The sequence below is a fragment of the Lampetra planeri genome, chromosome 44, assembly GCF_965212315.1.
Source record: "Lampetra planeri chromosome 44, kcLamPlan1.2.h2, whole genome shotgun sequence".
NCBI classification, from domain to species: domain Eukaryota; kingdom Metazoa; phylum Chordata; class Hyperoartia; order Petromyzontiformes; family Petromyzontidae; genus Lampetra; species Lampetra planeri.
In genome coordinates this window covers 7,487,535-7,511,338 of record NC_136150.1, presented here as the reverse complement: position 1 = coordinate 7,511,338, position 23,804 = coordinate 7,487,535, and the positions used below count along the sequence as shown (strand labels likewise).

Sequence of the window (23,804 nt, the reverse complement as noted above, 5' to 3'; positions counted from 1 at the left end):
ACACGTTTTTATCCCTATGGACTCTTGTCTGCTTATATTTAAAAAAAATACAATCTGCATGCGTTCTCCTCAAAACGTGGAGAGGTGTGGAAGGCTTTATTTTTTTGCATGGACCAGCATTTTTAAATCCTTTATATTAAGTTCGCTTGCTTGCTTGCTTGCGTGCTTGCGTGCTTGCGTGCTTGCTTGCTTGCGTGCTTGCTTGCTTGCTTAGGACCGTGCAAATCTTTCGCTCGTTTTTTAACCCACTTCCCGTGATCCAATCGAGCTGACATTTTCCACACAGACTCGTTGTGACAGACAATTAATGTTCGTGAAAAAAATTCCCAAAATTTTACACTTTTTAGGCAAAAAAAAATATTTTACATATATTCAAATAGAACTCATTTATCGCTTTGGCTGAACGTCACAGTATAAGAGCCCAGAGCGTAACCCAGGCCGTGGCGGAGTAGCGCAGTTGGTAGCGCCCTCGCTTCCCATGCCAAAGGTCGCGGGATCGATCCCCGCGTCCTCCACAGGCGAATATATTTTTAAATCCTTTATATTAAGTTCGCTGCCACGCATATAAAGGATTTATAGTGAAAAACCTTGTTTTTACGGGTTATACTTATTTGATCATCATCATCATCATCGTCAACGGACCTGATCGATACATTATAGGAATCGCTCATTACACATAAAGTGCTTGCCACAAATGAACCACAACGCCTTGCTGATTTCGTTAAGTAGTGGGGGGGGCAGAGCTTTGTGACGTCATATTTGAGGGAGGGTCTGACTTTTTGTGACGCCGTGTGACGAGGGGGGGGGGTCAAAAATCGTCCAAAATCGCGTGACGTCATTTATGGACGGCCCCTTGGGTCGTTTGGCGTGACGTCAAACGTTTTGCTCAATTGTAATAATACTATTGTCACGGTGATTACTCATTTGAGGCCGAGTCGACCTAGGCGAAGTCCAGCACCGGTTCAGATAACCGTCACTGGCGGTGACCGTGAGCGGGAATCGAACTCGGGTCGCTGAGTTGAGTAGCATGGCGCGCTAACCCCTACTCCGACTCTCCACAGCGGTACACGCACATAAACAAATACAAAGATCCCCCATATAGCCTTAACATACTCTAGGGGCAAGTGCTGTTAGCACGAGGGGGTGGGTGGTCAACCCCACGCCTGGCCGCCTTTGTCTCCCTAATACCTAGTGGCGATATTTACACATCGCACCAGGTACTCGTTTGAGGCTGAGTCGACCTAGGTGAGGCCTAGGACCGGTTCACATAATCGTCACTGGGTGTTAGCCGTGAGTAGAAATCGAACTCAGGTGACCAGGTTCGTAGCGCACTGCCGCTCCTCACAAAGACAAAGATCCCCGGTATAGCCTTCACAGGCTGTTGGGGCAAGCACTGTTAGCGAGCACCTATGAAAGGCCGGAACGGTACACGAGGGGGTGGGTGGCCAACACCACGCCCGACCGCCTTTGTCTCCCCACGCGTGCGTGCGCAATTGGCCGTGTGAAGGTTTCCGCCCTGTGCAGGTTCCCACTCCTGCGGCACGTCCGCGCGGCGTTGGCGGTGCGCTTCGCGTTGAGATTGGAGAAGAGTCCCAGGCGTTCGGCAATATCTCTGGCGTGATCGTTTGAAATCCCACCGTTATTTGATGTTGAAGATCACTGGGGTTTTTCGGCAGAACAAACAAACATACGTACGTACGTAACGTGTTGCCAACGTTTCAACCACGCAGCCATACTGCCGACTTCGTTGTAGTAATTTTGTATAAAATATGATGGCTTTGCAGACACTTCGTACGAAACAAAACCACAAGTGACACATATATATGACATCTTAATCAACGTCAAGAGAAGGACATGCTTCAAATTCACTAGGGCACTGCATTGCTTAGGTTTTTTGCTCATTAAGACCGATATTTTTGTCCGGCGCTGAAAGCATGCTGGTATGTCTGTGTGCCACACATAGACCTACATATTTATATTTTAAACATTAACGAAGATGCTCGCTTACCTGAGAAATGTATATATTTTTTGTATTTCTTTCAAACAATTCTATTTCACGAGTGCTAATGGTTCATCATCATCATGCACCTGATGCCCCTTTTCCCTAATTAGACGATGCATCTTTAGCGTTGCGTAACGAAGGACCACGCTCTGGAGGGCACCACTGTTTGGCACGCGCCTCTCTCTCTCTCTCGTCTCTCTGCTCTCGGCTCTCTCCACGATCAACGCGATGTCCAAGGAAGCACTTAGCTGCGAGCGAATCACAAACGCACCGTCCCAGTGAATGGGGAAGACATGGCGGAAACGCGAATCATTGTTTTTCTTTACCAATTAAAATGGCAGTATTTTTAATGAAGGGGTTTTTCCTTTGAAAGTCACAGCTGTCAGTCTCAAATTGTTCACGCGACGTTCCAGACTTTTTACCGTTATGGTCTCGTTTATATATTTTTATAAGCGTGAAACAAAAAAAAGTTTAATTGCATTTGCTTGAGCAAACAAAGCGGCAGCCTCATTTTGACTCATCTCAAATTGCTCTCGCGCTCGAATCGCGGGGAGTAAAGCGATTGGTAAAATAAAGAGATGCGTTTTTAGCTGGATTTAAATGTTTCTGTGCGAATGCTCTCCACGTGCTCGCCTCCGTACGTTACGTGGAATATCATTTGACGTTATATAACTTCCACCGCATTGCGTTAACTTGGAATCACATCGGCATCATGCCACTGCCACCGTTTGACCAAAAAAATTAGTTTTTTTAACAACCAATAAAAATGTGATTTTAACATTATAAGTGATATCTAATCCGAAGGTGAAATCTTCACTCTATAAAGCTAAGAACAAGACTGAAAATATGGCTACGATACAGTATCGTTTCTTGAAGTTATAGTGCATATTAACTAAGGATAAATAATATTAATAATGTATTAATGTTGAACTTCTTTCATACTCTACGTCGCCAACCATAATAATAGGAGTTGAAGGGGGAGAACACCAAACTAAACACGAAAAAGCAGTCTTAAAGAAGTGATTTTCGCTGCGAAAGAAGTTCAACATAAAACGTACAAGCCTCGAATCGCGACAAAACTCGCCAATGCTCTGCAGGCTTAATAAATATTACAAAAATAATAAAGATCACTGGGTTCAGAGCACAGAGGCAATTCGCCACCGCACACTATAATTGGGTCTCCGCATTTGGCGAGCAGATAAATGAATTAACTTGTGTCACTATTCTTTCTTCGAGGTGCGAAATAATTCTAAAATATTAAAATGGATTTCTGTGCGGAAGAGAAATGGAAGTGAGATGAATAGCATAATTCCCGCCTGGTGTCGAATACGTATTTTCCCTGATTCTATTTCAAATTTTGTCCTAAGCAATGTGCCGTAATAGGACCAGCCGTGTAAAGGATATAGATTTCCTATTTTACGAGTCGGTACAATGACATCACAGGCATTTTTTTTTGTATCACCGCATCTCATCAATTGTTTAGCTTGCTTCTGATGAAGCGCCACGTTTGCTACTGTTTTCCCCACATAGTTGTCAATTCAGAAGTGTTAATTAGATCCAGAAATGACTGCGGAGACCCCACTGGATTAAATCGCCACCAGACCGGAGAAGCTCTTGAATTTGATCACGTGTCCACGTATAGAGACAAAGACAAAGATCCCCCGTATAGCCTTAACAGACTGTTAGGGCAAGTGCTGTTAGCGAGGACCTATGAAGGCCGGTACGGCACACAAGGGGGTTGGGTGGCCCACACCACGCCCGGCCGCCTTTGCCTCCCGAGTGGCGATATTTACACATTGCACCAGGTACTCATTTGATGCTGAGTCGACCTAGGGGAGACCCAGGACCGGTTCGGATTATCGTCACTGGTGTTGGCCGTGAGTGGGAATCGAACTCGGATCGCCAGGTTTTCAGCGCAGCGCACTAACCGCTACACCACCGCTCCCAAATACAAATACACACACACACTCACTCCTACCGTGCAAATGCAATAGGTCAGCCTACTGGCAACAAATAACGATGTTGCAAGATATCACTGGACAAATCAGGGCCATGCAACCTAAACTATGGACCATTTCGTAAACCCACTGTAGTCTGTGCTCCTTTAACCGAGGATGAGCATCAAAACGACACGAACTCTCTCTCTCTGCTGCTGCTGCTGCTGCTGAAGCCCTCTCATCGTGGCCAGCAGGCCTCGACATTGGCATTAAGCTCCTAAACACATTTACCATCGTACGGAAGAATGGAATGGGAAATATGAAAACCCGATTGACTCCATCCAATGGAGCAGCTGCCAGTTTGTCTTTGGTCCAGGGCAGCTGCAGGAAACATTTGAAGTTGGTCAAACTGTAAACGAAGCGTCGCACACAAATTGTAAATGCTGTGGGTTTACTCAACAACACGCCGGTGTGCTGAAGTGGTAACTAATTGACACGTTTTGTTTACGTGACAAACCCTAACTAATTGGTGCTGTCGGCTGGTGGCGGGTTTAACGAAACATTTATATTTACGCGATCTCACCCGAAAATACCCCTTTATTATGGGTATTGGTCGCGAAATCCCACGTGTTGAACTGAATAATTTTTGTGCGACACACAGGCACGAAGCTTCCGTTTGTTAAATTTTTTTTTCATTATCCTGGGCACTCTGGGTTCTTTATTCATGCAAAGCCAAATCAAGTCGGAGCAATCTTCATCCTGAAACGAGCATGACATGGGGGGGGGGGGGGGGTGCAATGCTCGCACCTCCGACTAGCTACGTACGGTGTGAGAGAGGTTCAGTGGCTTCGAGCCAAAACCAAAACCAGTGTTCTTTCAGTGTAAGGCCCACCGCCCTTGACGTGCGACCCCTCCAATCACCATCGTCGTGCTTCCGTCAAAACCTCCAATGATGTCAAACGTGCGTGGCGAACGGCCCTCAGCTCCGCCGATGTCGTATCGGTGAGGGTGGCCCCTTCTCTGATTCGCGAAGGCATTTGTGAAGATCACCGGTCAACACGGTATCATGGCCGGGACCGTTGGTGGCCATCGCATTCTCGCGGTTTTGTGGCTGGAACGACAACGTCAGGAGTGGTACCCCCTCCCCCCCAAGGGGCCGTCCATAAATGACGTCACGCACCTAGGGGGGGGGGGGGGGTCAGACATTTGTGACGATGTGTGACGAGGGGGAGGGGTGGGTTTAAGAAATGTGACGTCACATCAAAATGCGCAACTTTAAATAAATATGGACAACACGTTCTACTTAATTAAATAGACTTTTTAATAAATGTCTTCTCCTATAACGTCACATTAAATAATCACTACAATGACAATAGTTTAAAGCGATTTGAAGCATGCTTTTTTTGGGGGGGGGTGGGGGGAAACTTTGTGACGTCACATTTGAGGGGGGGTCTGACTTTTTGTGACGCCGTGTGACGAAGGGGGGGGGGGGGGTCAAAAATCGTCCAAAATCACGTGACGTCATTTATGGACCCCCCCCAAACCGCTCCTCGCCCAAGGTGTGTGAACGCCCACTGCCCCCCCCCCCCCCCGGGCAATCAACGCATCACCCAGGGTGCCCGTTATCTCGTCGCGGGTTCCATCGGTAAATCAAATCAATGCGGCGACCTCTGGATCGAAAGAGCGCGTGTGCGAACCCCATTACACCACGGTGGCAATCACTTATGAAATACTAGCGGGGGGGGGGCGGGAATAAATAAAAATGCAAAAAATTAAACGAGCAGGTGGGGTGGGCTAATAGGACACTGGTTGGTGTCATGCATGTGTGCGCACGTGTGTGTGTGTGTATTCAGAGCGTATTGTGTGTGTATTGATAGCGTATTGCGTGTGTATTGACAGTGTATTGTGTGTGTTTTGAGAGCGGTCGTGTCGCGGTCAGCACGCTGCGTTACGAACCCGGCCAACCGAGTTCGATTCCCGATCACGGTCAACATCAGCGACCGGTGCAGGGCCTCCCCTAGGTCGACTCAGCCTCAAACGAGAACCTGGAGCGATGTGTAAACATCGCCGCTGATGAGACAAAGGCGGCCGGGCGTCGTGTTAACCAGAGGTGTGGACTCGAGTCATGTGACTTGGACTCGAGTCAGACTCGAGTCATGAATTTGATGACTTGCGACTCGACTTGGACTTGCATAACAATGACTTTGTCCCACCTATGAGATGTGGACTCGAGTCATGTGACTTGGACTCGAGTCAGACTCGAGTCATGAATTTGATGACTTGCGACTCGACTTGGACTTGCATAACAATGACTTTGTCCCACCTCTGGTGTTAACCACCCAACCACTCGTGTGCCCTTCATAGGCGCTGCTTGCGAACAGCACTTGCTCCTACAGCCTGTAAAGTCTACACGGGTGGATCTGTATCTTCATGCGCGTGTGGCGTGTTTCCCCCCCGCCCCCTCCCAGGGCCGATGCGAATGGGCACGTGCGAGGTGCTGAAAGCGCACCGCTGCTGCAACAAGAACAAGATCGAGGAGCGCTCGCAGACGGTCAAGTGCTCGTGCCTGCCCGGTCAGGTGGCCGGTACCACGCGCACGCGCCCGGGCTGCGTCGACGGTGAGGAGGCCCCCCCCCCACCACCACCTCCCTTCTGCCCCCCCCCCACCCACCTCTCTCGCTCTCCACTCCATGCCGAAGCTGCCTTCTTCTTAGAACAGGGGGTCGGCAAAGCTGCGGCGCTGGAGCCGCGCGCGGCTCTTTAAGGGGCTGCTTCGTGATGTTGTTTATTAAGGACCGCGCCTCTTGAAATATTGAGTTTTGGTTAATAGTTTTTTCGTGACCGAATTCGACCAAAAATTGCCCTTCTTGTTACTTTTTGTTTTGCCGACCCGTGGCATTATAGCACTGTCTGTTCATGTATTGAGGTCTCAAATCTTGACTTAAAGCTTTCGTGACTGCAGGAATTCATATTCTTTACATATTGAGGTCTCCTTTATTCGCGTTTTCCGACGCATGCTGTGACGGTTGTGACGGCGAGCGCGCGGCCGGCTCGGCGCAGCGCGGTTCTCTGTCTGCGGAGCTCATTGGTCGTGACTGGACGGGGTCGGCTGCACATGTGTGACTAAAGAGCTTTATAGCTCATCGGATTCCTCCAGTATAAATGTATATTCTGATAAATAAATTAGTTAATGTGCGGAGACGGGGTGGGGGGGGGTAGACGAGGGTGGTGTGGGGGCAATGGCTCATGCAATTGGATGGCTGGGTGCTGAGGGTGGGGGCTGTTTCTTAACCCCCCCCCACTCCAACCTCTGTCCACCCATCGGTATAAATGTATAGGCCACAGTTAGTCCACTGACGGGTCGCGTGTGGCGGGGGTAACGTGTGGGTCCTCCCACCTCTTGTGAGACGTGAAAGAGTAGGCCAAAAGTGCCTTCATCGAGGGCCTCTCTACAGACCCTCCTGGTGCAGGCGTCGGCAAACCCAAAGCCACAATCAGACAAAAAAAATTATAATTCGATAAACAAATGAAAAAAACAACAACCCCTCAATGTTCTTCTTGGTTCTTTCGGTAAAGTCACGTAGAAGGGAAATAATAAAATAATAAAAATAAAAGATAATAAAATACAATTCTCACGACGTTTCGGCCACAACGCAAGCAGCCGTTCTCAGGTGAAGAACAGGTCTGTCGGAAAGACAGCGTCTGAATGCAGGTGAAGAACAGGTCTGTCGGAAAGACAGCGTCTGATCGCTGTCTTTCCAACAGACCTGTTCTTCACCTGAGGACGGCTGCTTGCGTTGTGGCCGAAACGTCGTGAGAATTGTATTTTATTAAGTTTTATTTTTATTATTTTATTATTTCCCTTCTACGTGACTTTACCGAAAGAACCAAGAAGATGAATCCCTGCAGTCACGAAAGCTTTAAATCGAAACCCCTCAATGCTTCAAGAGCCGCCGCAATGCAACGTGATGGTGGTGGTGGTGAATACGAGACGGCGGCAGTCCTCGATAAATAACATCACGAGGCAGCCTCTTCAAAGAGCCGCGGCGAGCCTCCAGAGCCTCCAGAGCCGCAGGGTTTTTTTTGCCGACGACCTCCTGCCCCTCGCGGAAGGCCTTCCGCCGGCAGCAGGGTGCGCGAGTGTTCTACGGGGGATTCTCGAAGGAAATTGTATTGAGTTACACACGTGGCAGGCTTTCGCGACCAATATCATCCATAATACAGGTTGTTTTTTTGGGTTAGGTCGCGTAAATATGTAAATGTGTCGTTAAACCTGCCACCACCCGACACAGTCAACTAGTAAGGGTTGTCACGTAAACAGAACGTGGCCAATTCGTCACTAGTACAGCACACCGGTGTGTTGGAGAGCCAAGCCACAACATTTACAATCTGAGTACGACGTTTCACCAGTCATTACAACCAGCTTCATCAGGCGACAGCCAGTTTTGTGTCGGATGGTGACGGGTTATAACGACACATTCATATATCTGCACGATCTAACCCCAAAAAGCCTCTATTATAAATGTTATTGGCTTGCCGGCACGGCTGCGAGTGTGCGCAATCAGCGCTGTAAGTTGCGGAGCGGAATTCGTGAGCCTCTTTTTAATACGCCAAAAACCCCACCTACCCCTCCCTACCCGTTACTCGGCAGCTTCCGTAGGCGTGCGCCCCGCCACTAACGTGGAGGCTGAGCCGCTGCTTTTTGAAGATAGACGAATGAGCCTCGGTTTTTTTTCCTCGAGGGCCCGGGCGATTAACTCCGCTCGCCTGCCTTTGTTGCGTCGATGGTGACATATCACCCTTCATTAGTGGGGAGGGCTGTGCACGGTGCTGCCTGGAGCCGCCGGCTTTCATCATCCTCGGGATTGTTCGCGTCTTGCCTCCACCCCCCCACCCTGTTAGCGGCACGGCTCCCCGCGACGCGAAGTGGGAGTGGAGCGCGACAAGCGGATGAGCTGAAGGTTGTCTCCCATCGTCGGGAGGTGCCCCCCGCACGGTGGCACCGCTGACAATGCACCCCTAACGTTGGGTGGCTCTTCTCCGTAGACTCAACGCTGCACTAGCGACTTATAAATGACCATTGACCCAATACTGCCCATGGACTCAACACTGTCCATAGACTCAACACTGTCCATAGACCAAGAACTGCCCATTGACTCAATACTGTCCATAGACTCAACACTACCCATAGACTCAACACTGCTCATAGACTCAACACTGCCCAAAGACTCAACACTACACATAGACTCAACACTACCCATAGACTCAACACTACCCATAGACTCAACACTGCTCATAGACTCAACACTGCCCAAAGACTCAACACTACACATAGACTCAACACTACCCATAGACTCAATACTACCCATAGACTCAACACTGCCCATAAACTCAACACTGTCCATAGACCCAACACTTCCCATAGACTCAACACTGTCCATAGACTCAGCACTGCCCATAGACTCAGCACTGCCCATAGACCCAACACTACCCATAGACTCAACACTGTCCATAGACTCAGCACTGCCCATAGACTCAGCACTGTCCATAGACTCAGCACTGCCCATAGACTCAACACTAACCCATAGACTCAACACTGCTCATAGACTCAACACTGCCCATAGACTCAACACTACACATAGACTCAACACTGCCCATAGACTCAACACTACCCATAGACTCAACACTGCTCATGGACTCAACACTGCCCATAGACTCAACACTACACATAGACTCAACACTGCCCATAGACTCAACACTACCCATAGACTCAACACTACCCATAGACTCAACACTACCCATAGACTCAACACTGCCCATAAACTCAACATTACCTATAGACTCAACACTGCCCATAAACTCAACATTACCCATAGACTGAACACTGCCAATAGACTCAACACTGCCCATAGACTCAGCACTACCCATAGACTCAGCACTACCCATAGACTCCACACTCCCCATAGACCCAACACTGCCCATAGACTCAACACTGCCCATAGACTCAGCACTGCCCACAGACTCAACACTGCCCATAGAATCAGCATTGCCCATGTACATGAAGCATTCCCCCTCCTTAACCTCCTTCCGTTCATCTCTCAAAACCTCACCTCTTCTCTATTGCCAATTCCCTTCCTCTTCCCTCCCCTTGTCCCTCCACCCCTTCCCGCCCCTCCCCTGTAGCCCATTCGAGACCCGCGTGTTGCTTCTGTTACGGCCATTCATTCCACGGCGCTCGCACTGCCCCTGCCATCTAAATCACTCGATTGTTGTTTCCGCTTTTTAAACTTTGTTAAAAAGCACGCCCCGGAGCCTTGAGCCAAGGCGTGTGCTTTATAAATATAAAATAATATATGTTAAGGCGACTGTGGTGTGAATGCCAGGTTTACCCTACCCATAGTGCAGATGGCCCTCTGGTAAAAAACAAAAAAATTTCAGTTTGACTGCCGGTGAAAGTTGCGTGGATAAAAAAAAAGGTCCCTTAAAGGGATGTCAGAAGCGATTGAATGAAAGCGTATTCCACACAACGCTCCCCGACCCGGGATGTGTGCGAGAGATTTGCTCGGCGAGGAGTTCCGGATGGACGCGTCGTTGTCAGTGCGCGACGTGCGTAGCGCGGTCGGGAAATGCAATTGGTGAAAACGGAGAGTGTAGCGAGCCTGCCCGTCACCATCTCTGAAACATAGCTCAACCGTTTAAAAATTGAGTCGACGGCTATCATAATGATCCCGTGCGGTTTATATGTTGCTCACGGATTGTGCGAGAGTGTTTGAATAAGAAAGGGGTTTTTAAAAATGATTATGTTGACTTCGTCTGTGCAATTTGGGTAAACATTGCACGGGGTCATGACCCCCTGGTACTCGTGCAATAATTTTGTTTGACCTGTACATTTTGCCACATGATCAAAGCTGGCTCGGGTCCCTACACAACTGCATCTAAGAAAAACTGTGAGAGGTTATTTAACTTTTTTGTCCTGTCAGGGCGTAAAGACCACGCGCATTGAAGAATTAAAAATGCAATGGTCAGCGCCCTCACTGGACTTGCAACCCAGAGGTCACCGGTTTGACCTCATGGTGCGGCAGCTGAAACCATGGTGCAAGTGTCTTCAATCCCCCCGCCTGCTGTCCACGCAGCAGTAAAGATGATGTATACCGTAGTGAGTTGATCGGCAGGTCGCGTACGGTGGGGTAAAGTGTGGGTACCCCCACCTCGGGGGCGCCGCGGTGGCGAGGGGTTAACTACCTCGCCTGGTATACAGGAGGTCGTGGGTCCGATCCCCACCCCGACGCCCGTATGATTAGAGTTTCCGTGTACTCCGATTTCCCCCTCCAAATTTAGAATAAACATGCGTTCATAATATTTGGCTGCGATACATTTCCAGCCGATGACAAGCCACTCCGTTGAGCTTTCAATTGTGGCCAGATCGCTTCTTGGAAAAAAAAATCTATATTGCTCAGTAGGCTTTACCTGGTAAAGTAAAAAAGTTGAATAGTTAATGGTTAAATCGTTTCAAAGACGTCTGGCCAGAATGGAAGAGTAATATCCAGAGAGGCTAACAAATAACGAGGTGCGATCTAAGGAAGAGGCTCTCGAATGCTCCCTGTGGTGGTGGTGGTTGTGGTGGTTGTGGTGGTGGTTGTGGTGGTGGTGGTTGTGGTGGTGGTTGTGGTGGTAGTGATTGTAATGGTGGTTGTGGTGGTTGTAGTGGTGGTTGTGGGGGTTGTGATTGTGGTTGTGATGGTGGTTGTAATGGTGGTTGTGGTGGTGGTTGTAGTGGTTGTGGTGGTGGTTGTAGTGGTTGTGGTGGTGGTTGTAGTGTTGGTGAAATCCTCTCCAGCAGCAGTGTCGTGAGAAACCAAATTGCAGGGCTGCACCCGGACCGTTTGTTCACCTGGGGTGGTGACCGCTATGGCGAGTCATGGCAACACACGCGGGTTGGGTGTGATGTGAGCGGCCACAACCGTGGCAATGAATCATCAGAATCGGAAACTTAATTTCGGCTGGAGGAGGAATCCCATGAGCAATGAAGCTCTTTTGTTCACAAATGTCCAGTATGGGCAGGTCAACGGGTTACAACAGCAAACAATTACAAACAAAACGATAGGAGTGCAAAATAGAGAACGTGGTAAGCAAGTCACTAAATATGAATAAGTTATATAAGTCCGATTTATCAAGCTTGGGCAAGGCAGCAAAAACAACAACAACAACAACACAGCCCAGACCACACCAAGACAACACCACAACAGCAGTAGCCCCTCAAAGAAGCGGCACATTAACATTGAACGATCGACACGACCACGGGTGAGGATCACGGGTGCGTGATATTTTATTTGGAGGAAGAAAGCACGACGCTAAGGTGGAGGAAAACAACGAGAGTTGGGGGGGGGGGGTGAGCGGCCACAGTGGGCGTCACGTGACCAACGCCTTTAGGGGCCGTAGCAGGGGTCATAGAGCCACGTTTGCTCACGTTGAGAAAGGTTAAAGATTGTTTTTTAACCTCCTTTTGTTTCTTTTCCGGCACGACAAGCGAGTGGGAATCAAGTTCATATTTTCATTAGCAGACGCTGGGCGGAACGGCCCATTGAATATTCCGGAACGCGAGTGAATATTCCTAAAAAGACTCGAGCGCCTGTTTGCGTGTCAAAATTATTAATGGGAGGCCCCGTAAAAGCCGGCAGGGATTTGCCATGCCTTATCAGCCAGATTCCCGACATGAAGGTGATGGATTTTTGTTTCGATGTATCTTAGCACATTTTCGTGAACATTTGCCATACTTCATACAGATTTCGCCACATTGCCGCTTCAGTGCTCAATACATTTCACTTGTCTTTACACCCTGAGAGAATAAGAACAAATTAAACCCCACCAAATAACAACTCGCTGCTCTTCTGATGTGCAGCTGCACAAGAGCGCCACGTTGGCTCCCTTTTGTTGGGTCGAAAAAAAGATGTAGGCCCTGAAGATTTGGGTCATGCCCCGTTCTCTATGCGAATGCTTGTTTTTTTTTCCATTAAAATCTCACTCGACATAGGTTACTGAATTAATACAAGTCTCTCTGCCTATAGAAATACCCTCATATACGAACCCAGTTGCATCCCTCCCTGTGAGATTTCAAGTAAATTTCACAATGCAGAGCATCATCATCATTATTATTATTATTATTGTTCGACATTATAATGAGATGTTGCGTTGCTGCAGAAGAAATTTAAAGCACAATTATTGAAGGCTAGCATCCGAACCGGTATTTATATTAATGGATGACCCTGGTTCTGCAGTTGGTGCGAAAGATAGTACAGCACTCTATAAAACCATTAAACAAGTGGAAAATGCCAATTGAGCATTGGCGCCATCAGCAGTTGTCATGCAAAAATAGAGATTCTAGATATGAATTTTCGTGACTGCAAGGATTCATACTCTTTGTTTTTTCCGGTAAAGTCACGTAGAAGAAAATAAAATCAATGAAAACAACTAAATTAAATCACGACGTTTCGGGCGCAACACAAGCGTCCTTCTTCAGGTGGGGACAACGTAGCGAAAGCACAACCGCTTAAGTGTGTCTGACACACTTAAGCGGTTTTGAGTTGTTTTCATTTATTTTGTTAGATTTTTTACCTACGTGACTTTACCGAAAAACCAGAGTATGAAACATAGAGATATTCACAAAAAAACAATGAATCAGTTTGCGTCCCCTAAACCGTTATTGTAACATTTTTTTAAGTGTCCTAGAGGGTCATGCATTAATTTAAATTCCCCCGAAAGGCATAATACGATTTCCCCGGGGCACCTATCAGATTTATTTAAATTCCGCTTAAGATGATGCATTCCACGACTCATTTTAATAATGTCCAAGCGGAATTGTTTTAAAATGTTTTCATTCAAGCGGCACATTTGCTCTAGTTTTTTTTTTCGTTCGCAAAGGGAAATAATTGGCACCTGTCGTGTTGTTTAGAGACCGCGATGGGCACTGTGATTATTATTATTATTATATTTTTAGAATGTTCCGTACTGAAAAGGTCATATTGACCCAAGAAGATTTTTTTTACAGAACCCCTTGTCTCTATTTTCCAAGCAATATATGAAATTCTTCCCGTCTGTGCTTTTGGAAAAATATTATTAAGTGTGAATTTGCATACTTTCCAACGTTAATATAAAAAATTCTTCAACCACCTTTTGTTTCTCATCTAATGCACCTCAATAAAAAAAAATATGGACGTACAGTTTAATACAATAAGATTTTATAGAAATGTTCAGCAGAATTGCACGTACAGGAACTGAGGTACAGGCGGAGATGTGAGAAGGTCGGTTACGTGAACATCTATCGATAATTATCAGCTATTCCATTGCACAGATAGCCCAGTCTACGTTTGTCCAACATTGGGCCGACATTGCGATTAGTATGGTTGACTACGTACGGTGCGAAAGAAGTTCAACGTACATACGTCCATGGGTCCAACGCTTCCAACCGCATCTCTACGTTGGACCAACGTTGGCACGTTCCCTGGGTGGTCGCTGGATAAAGTGGCGTGCAAACTGCTCAAAATGTGAGGAAGTGCATCACTGCACGCAAGGGGCAGACGACTGTGCGTCAGATTGAAAACGCGTGGCCACCTGTGAAAAGGTCGGAGTTGTAGAAAACGAGTGGAAACGTACGTTAAACACCGTGCTGGGTGTCCCTGTCGCTTTAATTGGTCAGCGTGGATATGCACCACGGTGTTGCCGTGGCGAGATGTTAACTGTCTTGCCTGATATACAGAAGGTCGTGGGTTCTATCCCAATCCTGACGCCTGCTGCTGTATATTTGGAGTTTGCATGTTCTCCTCGTGGTCACGTGGATTTTGCTCTGGGTCCTCTAGTTTTTTCCTCCACATTTATAATGAACGTGTGGTTAGAGTATTCGGCTGCTATAAATTTCCAAACGACAAGCCACTTCGTTGAGCTATCATTTGTGGCCAGGTCGCTTCTGAAAAAAGAGCTATATTGATCATTGGGCTTTACCTAGTAAAATAAAAAAAATAGTTTAACAATAGTCGGATATTCGACGTTGTACCTTGTTTCCACTGTACGCGGTCAAGATGTGCGCCTTTTGGCGTCATCTGGTCCAACACCATGTGAGACTAGGCTCTAAGAAAAGCTGTCTCGGGTGTGGACCAATCAACTTCAAGGACAGTGCATACATTATCAGAGTTATGTTTTTTTTTTGCATTATGGCTGCAGGTATTGTGGTCTATGCAAACATGACTCCTTGTAAAAAGGTGTCAGTTTTGTTGCCAGATAGAAGGGTAAAAAAACAATTATCAGAACAATTATCATGTGAACCCCGGTTAGCAGTTTCACGGGTCTCGGAAAACACAACTCTATCCTCAAGTTCCTCCGACGGGCATGCCGCTCCAGACAGAAGCCACACGCGTTGAGAGAGCGCCTTTGCCATCAGTTGCTTTGCTTGTGTTTTGTTCATCTTGCTTTTTGTGTGTTTTCTGCCCTTAATTGCTGTCGAGTAACGAGTGATGGATTAACAAAAAGAAAACGAGCATTCCGTTAAAAAGAAGAAAGCACCCCGATTTCCTCATTAATTTTTTCTCTCCAAAATGTTGCTCTGGTCCCTCCTCAGGGTAAACAATTAAGTGTGCTTGAGCACCTGGTTAAATATTCTCACATTATTATTATTCTATGTGTATTTTTTAGACCAAGGGGGAAACACCCCCCCACCAAAAAAAAAACTCATTACGAGTTTTTAGGCTCCAAACTAAGTGATGGTGAAAATTACGTGTGAAAGCGATTACGGAGCATTTGATTATTTATTGGCATCTCCGTTTTAATTAACATTTTCAGAACTTTAATTAAAATGCGAGATGATTGTCAAACTGTGATGATTCACACGGTAACTATTCACACATCCGAAACTGGAATGACAGGGAGGTTACTTTTCCATGAACAGCCAAAAAAAAGAATGAAGAAAAATAACAATAGAGTTGTTGTCAAGATGATTCCCTCAGCAGATGAGACCAGACATTTCACTTGTCAGTACCACCTCAGGGGATAAATATTATTTTCTTTTTTGTCAAAACAAAGGTTCACAAACAACACGAATAACCTACTTGTTCCATGCAATTTACTCTTGTGGACCATATAAAGAAATTCGTCATAATCATCAACATCATTGCCATTATATTCTTAGTTCTTTTGGTAAAGTCACGTAGAAGGGAAACAATAAAATGATGAAAATATTTTTTAAAAATCAGTGTTTTTCACACATGATGATGATTGCTTGTGTTGCAGTCGAAACGTCGTGAGAATTTTATTGTTTAATATTTTTATTATTTTATTGTTTCCCTTCTACGTGACTTTACCGAAAGAACCAAGAATATGAATCCCTGCAGTCACGAAAGCTTTAAATCAAAATAATTGCCATTATCTATCCACTGCTGGATGAAGACCTCACCAGGCCATCGCCATCTCTCTTCCAATCTTGCTGCTACCATCTGTCACACTGCTGCACGTGAACTGATTTCATCACGCCATCGCCACGGTGGCTTCCGCTGGTGCGAGCTCTCTCCTTTGGCATCCATTCCTTCAGCGGTCTCGTCCATCCGCCAACATCCCGTCTGGCGATGCGGTCGCGAGATGTCATCTCCCTCGCCTGGTATGCAGGAGGTCGTGCGTTCAATCCCGACCCTGACGCCTGCTGTATATTTGGAGTTTGCGTGTATCTCTCTCTCCCCGTGGTCGCGAGGATTTTTACCTGGGTCCTCCGGCTTTTCCCTCCACATTTAGAATCAACATCGTGCATTTAGAGTGTTTGACTCAAATACATGTCCAAGTGATAAGCCACTTCGTTGAGCTATCATTTGTGGCCAGGTCGCTTCTCAAAAAAGATGCTAACACCTGAGTGGGTCTTAACTGGTAAAATAAAAAATAAATTAGTTTGAGTTGGTATGGTATGTAAAACATCAGCACCAGGGAAACAAAGGTGGCCGGGTGTAGTGCTGGCAACCCACTCCATCGTAGACTGTGCCGGCCTTCATCGGTGCTCGTTAACAGCACTTGCCCCAAAAGTCTGTGAAGGCTATACAGGGGTGGCGATGGTGCAGTATTTAGCGCATTGCGCTCCACAATCATTGTGCTCCAAATTTGCTTCGATTCACGTGCACAACACGAGTGTGCGTGCCTCTTGCCGTTGTTTTTGTATTATTGTTGTTGTTTTTATATTTGTTGACGTGGGTCGGAGACATTCAGCCGTGAGATCTTTTACGAGAATGACTCACGGAGCACCTTCGTAAAAAATAAATGTAGCTGCGTATAAACCCTAACATTGCAGACGCACGAGTTGCAAAGACATTCAAGGGAAAACAAAAAAAACAAATACACGTTCAAAATCTTGACTTAAAGCTTTCGTGACTGCAGGAATTCATATTCTTTGGGTCTTTCGGGAAAGTCACGTAGATGGTTAAAAGAAAAAACACAAAAAACTACGACGTTTCTATCACAACACAAGCGATCGTCATCATGCGTTGTGATCGAAACGTCGTAGTTTTTTTATTTTCTTTGAGCCATCTACGTGACTTTACCGAAAGACCCAAAGAATATGAATACACGTTCAGTTCGCGCAAAACTCGAGCGGCGCAGACATCAACGCCGAAGCGCCAAGCCGTACAAAAGCCCCTTGCAACCCGCATGCGCAGGGAACAGAACGCGCACAGATCAACGGCCGGGGCCCTCCCCCGCGGTCGACTTCGGCCTCAACAGCACCGAGGATACAAAGGCGGCCACCCAAGGTGGCCCACAACGGCTTTCTCGTTCGCCCCGCCCGGCCTCTGGTGGGCGCTCCGGCCCAAGAGCACTCGCCCCGGCCACCCCCCCCCCCCCCCCTGCCCGTGTGGTCGTGCTTCACTCTTCGTGAAGTTGCACATCGCCGACGAATCATCGCACGGCCCTGATGCCTCCCCACGCTCATCACGGTCTCGCGCCATCAGTCGTAGGGAGGTGGAAGGGAGGCGCTCTTGCTACGTGACCGCCAGCTGTAGACGCTGCGTCGCCGCGGGTTTGGTTCCAGGCCGTCGTCCCACTCGGGCCCTCGTTGGCTTGGCCATTTTTAGGGGACCGTCTCTTTTTTTTACAGGTTGTTGTTGCGGGAACAAGCGGAGGGGCTCTGCGTCGCGCACTTTCCGGACGCGCTTCTGTGACCACCTGGAACGCAAAGTTCCAGGAAGCCACTGGAAGCCGTGCACTTTTAAATTAAGATTGATAACTCAACAAACTAAACTAAACACAAAAAACTATTCTAAAGAAATTCGTTTTCAATCTAGATTATTTAAAGTGCGTAGCTCCAGTTGATTCCTGATATCGGAATGAAGAGCATTCCAGACGGACACGAAAGCGCATCTGAAAGCGAGCGATGCGGTGACAGTTTTTGTTCGATGGCCAGCCACAAGCCGCCGCTGAATGCGAGGATGACCAGAGTTCGCGTGACGGTTTATGCTCCTTGACGAGATCAGCGGTGTATCGATGTTCATTTGTGGCAAGCACTTTGTGCTTAACGTTCATGCAGCGGTGAGTTGCAGGGAGAGCGGCGGGGCCAACGGCCTCCACCAACGGCCTTACTGAGGGCTCCTCTGTGTGCCGTGTCGCGTCGTCGTTGCAGCGTACATCGTGATGGAGAAGTGGTGGTGTCACATGCAGCCGTGCAACGACGGGGAGGAGTGCAAGGTTCTTCCGGACCGCACCGGCTGGAGCTGCTCCTCCGGCAACAAAGTGAAAACCACCAAGGTGCGACACGCCAACCACGGGCAGCCGCAGTGGCGAACACATTTAGATAAGAAATAGGTTCTATCGAGATAAGACATCGATGAGGATTTAGTGATGAGTAATTTTGCACGTACATGGTTTTCATTGAAACTACTGCTGACCCGCCCGTACTAGACATCTGCGAAAAAGTGCTTCATAGCTCATCAGATTCCTCCTTCTCCGGTCTAAAATAAAGATTCTGATTCTGAAGGCCGCTGAGCTCTATAGCACTTTTTCAGAAGCGACCCTGGCCCACAAAATGATAGCTCAAACGAAGCGGCTTATTATCATGTGGAAATGTATAGCAAACAAATACTCACTTTGGCTATCGACAACAAGGCAACTCCCATGACTAATTGGGAATGGGACGCAAGCGTAGGATTAATCACCCTGTCGCTGGCCGCCTTTGGGGAGGGTGTATAGTATGAAAGGCTGAAACACCCTAGGAACCAAAGGTTCACTACTGACGATGCGCTCCCCAAATTTCACCAGGCTCACTGTTCATGAACTCTTGGAAGTGCTTGCACAAAGGATAGTAACATCTCATCCTGTGTTCTTGGAATCATTGATTGGTTCCATTCGTGTCGATTGATTTCAGGCACGCATCTCTCCACGCCGCGTTATGCACGTTTCATGTACACACTTCACACGTGTGCTTGTATTGCAAAGCCAGAAGCTTACTTTACATGCTCTCTGGAGGTCTGGCTTTCTAACAGATACACGCAAAATGAACGCAAAAGTTATGGTCAATATCGTAATGCATTTCTCGACAAGAGCAGGTATTACCTCTAGATGAATGGGGTGTCACTGAGATATATTTTATCGCAATATTTATCGTGATCCGGTGTTTTGGGTTTGCATTTGTATCACCCAGTGGCTACGGAGATAATGCAGTTACATTAATTCAACGAATTGGGTAAATACAAAGCGCAGTGCTTGGTTTACCAAAATAATGACCGCACTCACGTACATCATTACGATGAAGGCCGGTGTCGTCTCGCTGGGGTCAGGGGTCAGAGTGTTGAGCCGGTGGCAGGTATGCACGTGCGCTGTAAATGCAGCACTGTGTTGGCAGCAGATTTCTATGACAGGATTGAGTCTCTCCATAGCAATTGGAAAATCCATATTTTGCTGAATGCTAGCAGATATTTTAGCCGGTGTGGTGGTGGGTATGGACGTGGCCTTTAATCCAACACTCTGTTGGCAGCCAGTGGTGGAAAATCCACATTTCTACGACACGATTAAGTCTGACCATAGGAATTGCAAAATCCATATTTTGGTGAATGCTCGCAGATATTTTCGACGAGTTGGTGGCAGATATTTTCGACGAGTTGGTGGTGGGTGTGTACGTGGCCTCTAACTCACAAATGTAGAGGCAGCAGCGAGAGTTGGTGGATCACACACAGATGTTGTTTAAGCTCCCTTCCCGTGGGCGTCGGGGAGGAACTGTGTCCTGGCTCTCCAGGGGCAGGAGGTACAGAAAAACGTGGACTCCCTCTGTTCCTAGTCGTGCTGTCCCCTCACACGCGTGTGTATCCTCCGGATGCTCCAGTCTCCTCCCACGTGTAAAGGCTCATTAATTTTTGCCGATAACACCTTAATATAGAGAGGATCGCAGAGCTTTGGAGGGAGAATCTAGTGCCGGCTCACCACCTTGCTGTTCTTCCTGCTTGCCGGTGGTTCCTTGCACCTCTGAGTCGTTTGCTCTTCGAGATCGAACGACTACTGTGCAGTGGCACGTTGCAATCTCTACGGGAACTTTTTTTTACCATTATCAAAATGATGAAAAAATAAGCATCGGCTTTACCCTTTCTGGCCAAAAAACAAGAGGTGTTAAGATGTTCAAACACCAAATAGACAAATAAACACCAAACAGAAATAACTTCAATCGCTCTGACAGCTACAGGCTTAATGCGGTCTGGAAGCGTATTATTAAATAAATACAATTACAATTCCTTATAAGGGAAACACATACCAATGAATAACAATGGAATGATTACCAATCTATATAATTACAATACCCTCCCCCTCTTTGCCTCGAATCACTGCACCAGATTGACTTGAATTAAATGATGACGTCACCCTGATGCTGCTCTATTTAAGACCGGAAGCAACAGAAAAGCTTCACCATTCTTGCCCGATGAAGCTGATTGTAATTACCAACGAAACGGCGTACTACTCAAATTTTAAAATGCTGTTGATTCTCTCTTCAACACACCGGTGGGCTAAAGAAGTTAATTATTTTGTCCTTTGAAAAACGTGACACATTTTTATTGTTTGGCCGTGTCGGGTGGTGGAGGGTTACGACACATTTATAAATAACGCGATCTGACCCAAAAACCTTTATTATGACCAAATATATATCTATTTCAAGGCATAAAGTCTGCATTAACCGCACATATTCTTGGTTCTTTCGGTAAAGTCACGTAGAAGGGAAAACATTAATATAATAAAAATAAGACGATAAAATTCTCACGACGTTTCGATTGCAACACAAGCAATCATCATCAGGTGTGAAAACCACGGCAAGAAAATGTGTTTGCCCTTCTACGTGACTTTACCGAAAGAACCAAGAATATGAATCCCTGCAGTCACGAAAGCTTTAAATCGAAATTTAACTGCACATACTTGTCCTGTTCACCTATTGGCATTGTCTGGTCTAGCACTGATGAGACTAGGCCATAAAGAAGGCTGTCTCTGATGTAGGCCAATCAGTTTCAAAGACAATGCCCATATATTATCAGAGCGTGTTTGTTTACATGTTTTCCCCACAAGTTTGTGTGGTTAATGCAGAATTTATTCCTTAAGATAGCTATGTATTTGGTGCGTTACAAGTTGAAATTATTATTACTATTATAGTAAGTATTTAGGAGGCTTGACGACGGGGTCGGAGGCACACTTATTTATTAACACCAGCTCGTGTACAGTAACGGGTACACACAACTCTTGAAGGGGTATCGTCCCCTTCACTCGTCTAACAGGGAGACGCAACATCTAACCCCACTAACCTACGCCCGAGTCCTCCACTACGGAGCTAGGGGAGGCTACCTATCCCAGCCCTGGTCAAGCTGGGATCCCGGCACCCTGAGTCTCCAGACCGGCTCTTATAAGAACGTCAGTCTGGGCTCTCGGGGCCACGCCACCGGCTTGCCCTGGTCGGTCCTGACAAGGACAGCGAGCCAGGGGAGCTCCGGGGCCTATTCTAGCTGGTCTTCACTCTTCGCTGGTTAAAGCTGATACTCGACCTCGAGCCCTCCGGCTCACCACCTTTTATAGCACTCGGCCCCCGGGAGGGGCCCGTGGGGGATGCAGGTGTGGACGTCGGTGTGAGCACCTCCTCTGTGTACGGCCCTAGCCACGCCCCTTGTGTTTGTTACCCATCCGTGCCCATTCATTTCCACAATTACACCTCTACACTATTATCTGAATATGAAATTGATGATCTGAGCCCGCCATCATTGGTCGTGCACACTCAAAAGCTTTGCTTTTTTTAAAATCTCAACCAAATTTGATGAAATTCCAGCTCTGCCACGTGACGGGCATCTATCCATCGTGTGGACGAGAGGTCAAATGAAGGGATCTCGGTTGCAAGCATTCTCTGCGACGGCACTTTTCTTTCATAAGCCATCATCGTCGTTCTCTTAACGCGGGGGCGATGCGCTGTTTGGCAATGTCTTCGCATTGACGTTTATTCGTCCTGGATGCCAATAGCCACTGTTGCAATACAATTGGGCATGGTGGGGAGGGTGGGGAAGCCAAGAAAACCAAAAAGAAGTCTCACCGGGCTCAAGGTCGCCCGTATTTGTGCCGCCACCGTGGGTGAGCGGGACACGGCCCAAGCACGTGCCAATATTAACCACGGCATGGAGCACCGCACAACTGGCACGCAGTCTCGCGTAAACAACAACACAAACAACAGCAGGTTATTGACTCGGGTTAGGGAGTGCTTGGGAGGGTGTTTGGCCTACTCTTTCCAAACAGGCCGGAAGTTGTTCTTGGACGAGGTGGGAGCTTCCCCACACTTTGACCCCACAACCCGTGAGCCTGATGTCGTGATTTTTTGAATCGTCGCTCGGACTCGAGTGACAGAAGCCGGGAAGAGTTCCACTGTACAGCCAGCTGTCCATTATCTGGCATCGTGGGTGGAGCGGTGGCCCGGATAAAACGAAAATAATCCGATCATGCAAAACGTACATACGTACATTTAGGGTAACATCATTAATTAATTACCCGTATGGAGAATGAACTCAACGTATTCGTCAATAACACTGAAGAACGGCAATTGCCCCGAAACGTGGCCTATGACATGTTTTTTTTTTCCTTTTTAAGGCCACTGTGTTCTCATTGACGAACCTGTTGAGTTATTTGTTTTTTTGTTTGCTGTGCTTGTGCACCACTGCCAGCAGCAGCGGCAGGAGCAGCAACATCACCGAATCGTTTGTTATGTGCAGTTTGATCCGTGAATTCAGATTCCAAAGAACACAGGACGAGATGTTACTATCCTTTGTGCAAGCACTTCCAAGAGTTCATGAACAGTGAGCCTGGTGAAATTTGGGGAGCGCATCGTCAGTAGTGAACCTTTGGTTCCTAGGGTGTTTCGGCCTTTCATACTATACACCCTCCCCAAAGGCGGCCAGCGACAGAGTGATCAATCCTACGCTTGCGTCCCATTCCCAATTAGTCATAGGAGTTGCCTTGTTGTTGATAGCCAACATCCCATGTAAACTGCGCCGTCTGTTATTTCCCATTGTCTTGAATTTGTCGGTTTTCGTGCCGCCATGATTGCGGTCACGTGGATACCGAGTCGCTGCCCCCCCCTGCCCCCCCCCAATGAGTGAGGAACAGCTGATGGTTAAAGCGGTGCGGGCGTAGAGATAATAGCATCACTTTCCGCAATTGCAGTTATATCGGTAATCCGGATCATCTACCAGATTTAACTGTGGATGGAGAACGTGCTCATTCAAATATTAGGCAAGCTCTTCCAAAAATGCGATTTGCTAAGGTGTGAAAAGTTTGTCACTAACACATTTACAAAAAAAAACATTTCGCATCTGTGATTATTTAATCATCTTTAATCTGCTTGG

At 47.2% G+C, this 23,804-nt stretch overlaps 1 protein-coding gene across 1 annotated transcript in view; it reads left to right on the top strand.

Moving 5' to 3' along the window:
* LOC144732766 (chemokine-like protein TAFA-2) overlaps positions 1-18,759 on the top strand; it is a 45,349-nt gene extending 26,590 nt beyond the window's left edge. The window contains exons 2-3 of the mRNA XM_078614344.1: positions 6,408-6,557; positions 18,578-18,759. Coding sequence (XP_078470470.1) covers positions 6,408-6,557; positions 18,578-18,759 — 332 coding nt within the window. The remainder of the gene's footprint in view (positions 1-6,407; positions 6,558-18,577) is intronic.
* The last annotated feature ends 5,045 nt before the right edge of the window (positions 18,760-23,804 follow it).